The 9540-nt window shown below is 32.7% G+C and overlaps 1 protein-coding gene across 1 annotated transcript; it reads left to right on the top strand.

Moving 5' to 3' along the window:
* The first annotated feature begins 7638 nt into the window (after positions 1-7638).
* On the top strand, positions 7639-9159 carry LOC117109112. The gene is made up of 3 exons (XM_033251352.1): positions 7639-7803; positions 8500-8614; positions 9003-9159. Exons 1-3 carry the CDS (start codon positions 7689-7691, stop codon positions 9157-9159), a joined length of 387 nt encoding a protein of 128 aa, XP_033107243.1. The 5' UTR covers positions 7639-7688.
* The last annotated feature ends 381 nt before the right edge of the window (positions 9160-9540 follow it).

Raw genomic sequence — 9540 nt, 5'->3', positions numbered from 1 at the left:
GAACATCTGTTAGACTTCATTTTTTGTTTACTAGTTTCTAGTTTTTCTTTTTAGTATAATTTCAAAAATGTTTTTTTAATGTACCGTACTGTATTGTATAATGTACTGTTGATGAATTGAATTAAAAAAAAATCTTAGTTTCATATTGCATCAATATTATCGTCTGTGTTGAGAACTGCTATGTAATGACTACAACAATTAATTTTGGTATTCAAAAAATAATGTTTTATATATACTATCCCTTCTGTTTAGAAGGCAATGTTTTTGAGTTAATTAATGTTGTTATAGTATAAATGTATTTAAGCAACAATAATTATTGTTATGTTTTACTCATGATGGATCAGGCCGCACCACATCTTTATTTGTGTCTGCCACTGTGGTAAAAAATGTGTGCAAATAAATGTATCAGTTCCATTGTGACTCAGTAAATTGTCTCAATTCAGGATCATTTGGTGAAATTATAAAGTTTTGAGATACAGTATTAGAAAAACAGAAAATATTTATTACTTTTTTTATTTGTAGCTGGAGATGGACTGATGGATAGCTTGGCAGTAATCAATATTTTTAGCGGGAAAATTCATTATCCAATGATGATACACTAAGCTGAGATAACGGGTTCATTTAGCTCAGTAACATCTCCCAATTACGAACTCTCGATTCTAAGACCTACCTCGATTTCCGGCGATAACATCATCACGATCATTTCTAACAACAAGGACACTTAAAATTGTATTCAATAATATTTTATGCTAATAAAGAAAGCATTTAAACCAATAAATTGACCTAAAACTTTGTTTAAAGCAGAAAATGTCAGTTGTTTTCTACCGAGATATATTTCATTTTGAGCTGTGCATGTTTGTTCAGGCAGTAGAATCTCACTTTTTTGTTCTAGCTGTCGCTAATCGGGATGCACATCTTTATGAAGAGAATATTTTTTCAACACTCGTTTTGCTATGGTCATGTTTTCATTAGAAAATCACTTCAAAATACTATCTTGTTTTGTAACACTGGGATGCTATGAATTGAAAATTCCAACGCCTAGATTAACGAACTTTCTCATTTACGAACTCTATTCGGATTGAGGCGTACGTAATTGGGATAACCTACCATCGTTTTGTAATTCTGATTTCTAATCCAGCACAGGTCAATGAGGGCGCTCGGTACGATAAACCCATGTGCTGATCACTTCTATTTTGTCACGTTCGTGTTAGCAGCTCTGAACTCTGCTACAAAAGAGTCCTACAATTTAAAGAACGGCTCAACTTTTTAATATCTGGAAATAGCAAAACTTCGACCCAGAAGTGGAAATCTATCACGGAATGCATTATTATGATTATACTAGATAAAGTCACGTATTGAAAAAAAAATTGCCCAATACAACTAAGCATAAATAATAATATTATAAATTAATTGTTGAGAAGGGGTTTTGAGGTGGCGTTTATTAGAGGGATTTTTTTTTTGTAAAATGGATACGTAGGCCTACAGCCAATATACTCAAATAAACGCCCCTTAATATTTCACTGTAAATGTGAAACTACAACACATAATTACCTTCAAATTAATATGTTAACGGTATTGCGTGATCATAAAGACTTATTGATCCCAACCATAGAAGAAAATGTAATTTTACTGGAGTAGAACATTAATAGAATGTGTTGAGCATGATGTTATGTTGAGTTCTTTAGACTTCTTTACATTCATTTAGGATATTCGAGAAAAACACCTCTGATGAGCGTTTATGGGGAGGCGTTCATTCCAAGCTCTCGAGGGGGCCCTAGAGGGAGGACTTACACTCCCGACTTGTCCAGGACTTGTCCCAATCTCTGATTTTCTTATCACATGTAGACTGCTCCGTTTCTCTTCATTTTAGGATTTTCCATTAGATTTAGGCTGCTCAGTTCCGCTCAATTTTGTTTTTTATCGCTTTGATTGGGTGAGGCTCAATTCTACCTCATCTTGCTTATCTTTTCCTCAAAAATGTGTGGCTTAGTTCCCCTCAATTTTAACCTTTGATCTTAATCTAACTTAAGTGTCTCCGCCCCACCTCTATGGTGCACATATAATTATTATAAAATTTGCGTTAATCGATATTATATAAAATTAGAATTGGTTATAAGACAGGTAGCTACTATACAAAATAAAATCAGTATTAACTTTTATCTTAAATTTTACCTTAGCCCCATGGTTGGGGCTAAGGTAAAAAAAACATGATGTGGCAACGCTAGATGCCTAAACATACTCAAACATGTTTTTACATTTTTATCAGAGAGGAGAAACGTACAGTAATAAGAAAGTTCTCAGTCACCTCGGGCCCACCATAGTTGGAGCTTAAGTTGAAAAAAGAATTAAGGAGTTGGAAACGCTGGATGTCTGGAAATGATACTCTCAGACTGAGTATCAGGAAACTCCATATTCTCAGCCCCATGGCCGGGACTAAGATGGAAAAAACGTTTTCAAAGTGCCTTAATTTGATAGAAGATGCTTAATATTAAATAAATGAAATATATGAAAGGTTGTGGGGGCGGGGGTGGGGTGCAAGTACAGGACCAATTTTTAAACTTTTTACTAATAAAATCTAACTAAAGTGGACTAATCTTAATATGTGGACCCATTTCATGTATATAAACTGGATAAAGTGGGGCCATTTTTACACATAAAATCTTACCAAAACGTATTAAATAAACTTCTTCGTCTAACTAATGAGGACCCACCTTTCAAAAAAGTGGACCCAATAAAAAATACCTGTTTTAATTATAAAATTTAACTAATATGTTTAAAAAATGGACCAATTTCATGCATATACACTGAGTAATGCGGAGACTGGGACCTATTTTACACTTAAACGTCGTAGTATTATCGAAAGCTCCCTGGTGCTGAAGCAGCTGCTCAACTCACGTATACGTACTAATAGTTAGTTCTGAAATAATTCCATGTTTATTTGAAAAACCAGCAGAAAAGCAAAGTTAGTCTAATTCTAATGCTAATATTTGTGTCGCCTATTCGATGTGAAACCTTTAATTTTTATTGTAAAATAATATACAGAGGATTAAATGCATATTGCAGTGATGACCTTCCGACGTTCGTCCCATATTGCAATAGTCAAAATTGCTTCATATAGCCGACATACTGAAAATGAAACCATTAATCATATTCGAATTCCTTTCTAAATGATGAGTTTATCAAATGTTCCAAATGATCTGCTATATGCTATATTAACTACTTCTTTTACACTTAAAATTAAAAACATTGTGACTGAGGGTCGGGTAAAGTGCATTATTCTAAAAGAGATACAACAATGAAGTATATATAGCATGTAATTATTATTATTTTTATTATTATTATTAATAGTAATAATAGTATTGATGATTATGAGGATCATGAGCATGATAATTATTTCGATGATGATGATGGTCTCAATGATGATAATGATGATGGTGGTGATGATGATAATGATGACGATTATGGTGGTGGTAATGATGGGGATGGTGGTGATGATAACGATGATGATAAAAATGATGATGATTAATATTGAATGCATTTGCATCCGAGGGGCTTTTGTACAGGCTGGAAGTGTCTCTATTCCCCTTGCACCAGCGTAATAATACAAAACCTCTAAAGGTTTTCACACTGATGTTCAGTGATAAAACACAACCTGGAAATCACACACTGCTACTTTTTATAATAAACGCAACTGTTACTTTCCTGCACGGATCTCTAAATTTTAATCGATTCAGACTCTAATCACCCCGATCAATAAACACTACTACTTGGACATTGTAAGCTTATTGGAACTTTAAATCAATAACGATGCGTAGGAAAGTTTGTGTTGTTTTCATAACTGCATAACTTGTGTAAAAATCACGGCATTAGAAGAAGTCTAGTTAATATATCGACTCGCATTCTCGAATTAAATGCTATTTTCTGGCTCTGAATGGTAAAACCGATCTCATAATGATTCTAAATGTATAGGAGAATTCTTCAGGTTTGATTTACTTCTGCTCAATCTGGTTTTCGAGCTCTAGGCGTATAACGAATCCATATTAAACTAAAACACATAATAAAACAGATATAATATAGAAGACCTACTACCTAACCTTACCTTACTGCAGCTCATATTTACATTTACTATAACTATTATTGTAATGACAGGTCTTCCTCTAATTAAAAACCACTGTTAGCCGGGGTTTCTATGGTCTTCAGCAGCTTTGGTCTTTATTTAGAATAATAAAGATGAAAAGTACCGGTAGTTTATTTAATCTGAATTATTCCTCTTTTTTGTTTAAATTTATTTAAATAAACCTCCATATTAATGTGCAAAATATATTCTTTTTCGATTGCATTGATCTATTGTTTAATTTTGATAATTGTCTCTTGAAAAGCCTATAGATATGTAGAAAACATATTGTATAGTATGCTTAATGGTTACGTGTTTAATGTTCGGCAAAATGAGTAGCATCTGAGATCAGCATTAAATAAATAAAATCAAGAAAATGATGATACTGATGATGATAATAATGATGATGATAATGATTATTATTATTATTAGCAATAGCAATAGCAATCAATAATAATAGCAATAGCAATTATAATAACATATTGTGTATATCCTTACCGGCTTTAACAAGAATTTTAGCGTTGGAGTGCACCATTCATCACCACAATGTTGGGTAAACGAATAAAGCTCAACGTTGATATTTTTATTCTGTTTTGTAGGAATATCCAATTTTTTTCTTCAACTTCAGAATCATACACTTCATTCAATATAATATATCCATTTTATCACACAAGTTCACTCATACATCTTTCTCTTTATACAAATGGTTAGTAAACTAGGCTTAATGTCTAACCTTACCATGTTAACATCGTATTTCTTATAGGTTTTTTTCTTTTTTCCTTTAAAAAAAATATCCTCTTTAATAATAAAATTCTTTGAGTCTTCTTTGATATCGTAATTAATATCTAAAACACCATAATTGGCCAACCTCTGAATCGAACCCCAATGTTTGGATCAGAAGACTAATACTTACCACTTTCAACTCTTTAACAAATTACAGTAGTAGCATTATCAAACTTGCACCGAAATAAAATAATATAACATGTTATTCGCATGTGTCTATTTTGTGTCGGAACAAAATGACGCCAATATTTCACCTTACACTTAGCAATTAAAAACTAAACTGAATAACAGATCAATATCTCCTCAGAATTCGTAGCTTGTATAAAGTTATTGGATGACGTAAGCAGTTCAATGCGCCAACGCACGTTTACAGTAAATTGTCAAACTCTTGGAGAACTTTTTGTAAATAAATCACAAAAAAGTAAAAAATGATTTACCAAAAGAATTCTAAATATTAAATTACAAATATTAAATTACAAATATTAAGAATTATTTTTAAATGAAATATATTATCAACTTACAAATATTAAATTACAAATATTGTTACCTCAAACCATAACCCCTTAATAAGAGCGAAATTATGATAGATGCACACATCATATTTAGTAATATTTGACTCATCTTTGGTATTATTTAGCAAACTATTTAATTCAGCTTATATTTTATTCAATCCAATAAAAAAAAATAAACATAGCCGCCTGGGGAATATCTAGAGTGTTAAGCAAACGACTGACCAATCAAAATAAGCTCAGGAATGCGTGTGTGTCCTACAAACACAAGTACTATCCAACAAAACGCACGCGTATTGCGTATGTTAACATGTTTTAAACTACCGTAATAAACTTGCACATGGCCAGTGGACCTTGCTGCAAACAGGGCCAACGGCTTTAAGGACTCTTCAGACAGACGATTGGCTGCAATCAGAAATACATGAAGAGCAACTCGATGGACAAGAGTTAAGAATGAAAACCTACAGAATTCTACATGTGTGGTTACCATCGGTTGAATCATTGAGGTAGTTTAATACAGTTAAATAGCTTGGTAGTTAAGATGCTTGCCCTTACAATCCCAGGCTCATGGGATCAATTCTTGTAACGGTAACATAATTTTTTATCACGATCCAACTCCTCGTAATGAGACTTCTCTTTAGAGCATCTTGTATGTATATTTGTTTTGGGATGAATTTCCATTTACAAAAGTGAAGTTCGTTGGTTGGCATATCCTTGGCCCTTGTGCCTAAAGTTCTAGATACAATAAGATTGCCCTATGTTGAGCTCTGCTAACATGTTTATCGGAATATATATTATATTTAAGCAAATGTAATAGTATCTAAATCTGTACAGGAATTTACGAATAATGCGGGCTTAATATTTTAGTGAAACTTTAGAATGAATCATTTAAAATTTAAGTATGTCAGCAAATATCTACTTTTAATCTAAAGAGAAAGTAAGCTAAGCGATTTAAAGTTCATTATCTAATAACAACTTACTCGACAATACTACAGAAATGCTTTCATTTATTAACACATTTAATATCTTGTAATTTCAATACTAATGAGAAGTACATAATGTATTAAACAGACCAATATCGTATGAAGAAATGTCATTAAGTGAGGTTAGTGGCTATGATGTAATAGACATTAGAGACTAAAAGTGTATAAATACGGTCCTTCACGAACGCAACAGCATCAGATTCAGCAGTCGTGCAATACGTCTGCAGGTTTCCGAGCACAAAATATTTAACTCAGGTAAGTGTTTGCCATTCTGCATTTATTTTTACTTTAAAACAAAAGCCACACAGTTCATGATAGTACCTCTGTGATATAAAGTCTAACAATTTAACATGCGGTGGGTTGTCGATTTTGCCTCTAGATATAGAAAATGCGACGCGTTAAGACTATGGTTCAATAAAATAAATGTTTAAAACAATCCATCCTATGTAAAGGAAAGCCGAGGAGTGTACTTTGAAAACCTTGTAAAATACGGTGTATTACTGTACCAACCATTGGATGAGTTAGATTGACACTTGTGTAATGATGTCATCATACTATTAGCAAATCAGATTTTTTGTTTCCCTGTGCTTGACTCTTCACAAAAACAAATATCGCCAACAATATGTTCCATATTTCTCTTCTTTCTAGCGAAAATGCAAAATATTGTACTCTTCGCCTTCGTGTTCGTTCTCGGGGTAGTTTATGCCAAACATTATCGTGGTGGTACCTTCAGCTATGAGAAGCTTCCAAACATCAAAGAAAATGGCGTTTTATTAAAGAACCGAGTAAGTTATAGAATTACGATAAAAGCTACATCATTCAAACAAAACTTTTCTTATCTTTCTATAAAGTTTTAAATACCATGTGATAAAAGGATGTTTGGTACTCGTAAGTTGGCATTAAGACATCATCTGAACTTCTAAATTGATATAATTTATTTAATCAAAAATGATCTACAATTGCGCATGTCTCATAAAAATGTACACTTATCAAATCCTGTCTCTTATACACATCTAGATGTGTATAAGAGACAGATAAATACCAGCGATTATAAATGTTTCTACCTCAATCCATGACCCCAATCTGTCTCTTATACACATCTAGATGTGTATAAGAGACAGTTATTAGTCAGATGGGTTGTGCATATTACAAAGGCACTTAGAAATAAATAATGAATAAAGACCTACTGTATATAAACATTTGTTTCTTATGTTGGACAGTCGGGCTATGTTTATATGGGCTGAAATGTTTCATTATATATTATTACAATAGGAACGATGCGAGTTAGAATTCCCGGAGATGGGACCACCTGGTTGGTACGCTGCATCAGTCATGGTTGAAGATTTTGTGGACAAAGATTCGACTGAAGCTTTAAGTTCAATTCCATTCCAGTTCCTTTTGAACGTCACGCAACGTAAGTACACTGGGGTTATTACAGCTAAGCCTGGTTACCTTAAAATCGCTACATGTTTTCAGTGCAATCGTTGTACTACGTCCCCGACGCAATCAGGAAGGTTCCCCAATTCAAACGACCAATCAGAATCATCACCGAAAGTTGTCAGCGATGGCGTATAGCAAATGTATGGAAACCAAGCTTGATGATAACAACGCATTATGGTTTAGTTTTTGTCTTTAATGATTTTCTGAGCAAACTGGTTACTATTATATATATATATACAACTATATATAGTATATATATATATATATATATATATATGGATTTATGTGCATATGCCTATAGTATGTAGGCTAAAGCTATATTGTTTGTGTTTGTACCCTGTTTGTATACATATCATTATATTATTCATTCTGTAATCTTAACGCTGTTTTAAGGATTGCGATAAAGATTACAAATTCCTGTACGAATGAATTTTAAATCACAAATGAATATATAAGCACGTTTTAATTTTTTTCGCGGTTAAATTCAGTTACCTCTATATAAATCAAAGTGATTATTCATAATAAGTGTATCACGTTATAATTTACGTCACCACGAAACTTAACACATTTTTAGTCGTTATAAGAATTCAGAGGCAATGATTATTTAAAGCTCAAATTAAATTTTGAATATTTAACAACGCTAACATCTCTTTTGAAATATACTTTCCAGCTGGTAGCTGTGTTGGGCCTTTAGTCCAAGGACCTACTTGCGATATCATCCGACCAGGAGAGAAATGGACAGGTCTCGTTTCCGCCAGAATTCTTCCTGCCTCGGACGCCCGATCGTAAGTAGCACAACACAGGATTATTTTTTTTGCATCTCAAAATTGTATACATATACAACGAATAATAATTAACACAATTGGGATTACAGTAAACAACGAGATACGAGAGATATAATATTAAACATAGTACATTTTATCAACCTTTTGTCAAAATTATGAAAATTTATTTTAATCTAGTTAATCTGATATGGGAGAAATAAAAATCTGAAAATTGACATCGATCACAGTATACTACTTTGCTAATAGATAGAAGCAAAAAAATGATAAATATAAATACAAATAAATAATTATAAATAGTATTAAAAATAGTATTATACATAAATATTAGCACAATATTATTTAATATAAACGATAACGATGTTATATTTTGTATATTATATTTTTATAGTATCATCGCAATGCCTATGAGTCCTCCTAAAGGAATGACGAAAAAGATCATCACAAGTCTCCCTGCTGCCGAAGCAGCTATGGAACTTTCTTACCGAGCCGGCAAGAATGAAGGGATTGTTGGATTCTGTTACACAGCACTGGGTGACAACTGGTAGGTCTAGTCTACATTCTCAATCCAGCTAAAAAAGTGAAAGATTTTAGCTTCATCAGTATGATATTACATGTTCATAACACAACTAATTTAACTACAGAACATTAGCATCAAATGCTTGATTGGATGGATGGATGGATTTATCCGATGTAAACACCAAGAATAGGCTAACCCACGAAAGTGGTGATTGGGCAGTACACCGGTCGGTAAACAATCCCCTAACTGCAATACCGCACATGCCAAGTCAGGTTCCTAAGGGAGAAATTATTGATATGTTGTAGAACTATTTTTTCTTTAAAGGGGCATAACCACCTTTTTATACATATTCCCCCAGTTTTTAAATACTAAAAAATTTGTATCTGTATCAACGTTGTTGTATCTTAGA

Source organism: Anneissia japonica, unplaced genomic scaffold (genome assembly GCF_011630105.1).
Source record: "Anneissia japonica isolate Jap-2015-1 unplaced genomic scaffold, ASM1163010v1 scaffold288023_len281633_cov177, whole genome shotgun sequence".
Taxonomy (NCBI): Eukaryota; Metazoa; Echinodermata; class Crinoidea; order Comatulida; family Comatulidae; genus Anneissia; species Anneissia japonica.
This window is presented reverse-complemented; position numbering and strand designations above follow the sequence as displayed.

Excerpts from the sequence above, each read along its gene's own strand:
- LOC117109112 (XM_033251352.1), top strand. The coding sequence starts at position 7,689 with ATGGGACCACCTGGTTGGTACGCTGCATCAGTCATGGTTGAAGATTTT. Across the intron at positions 7,804-8,499 it reads CCTTTTGAACGTCACGCAAC|CTGGTAGCTGTGTTGGGCCT; the intron begins GTAAGTACACTG and ends TATACTTTCCAG. Across the intron at positions 8,615-9,002 it reads CCTGCCTCGGACGCCCGATC|TATCATCGCAATGCCTATGA; the intron begins GTAAGTAGCACA and ends ATATTTTTATAG.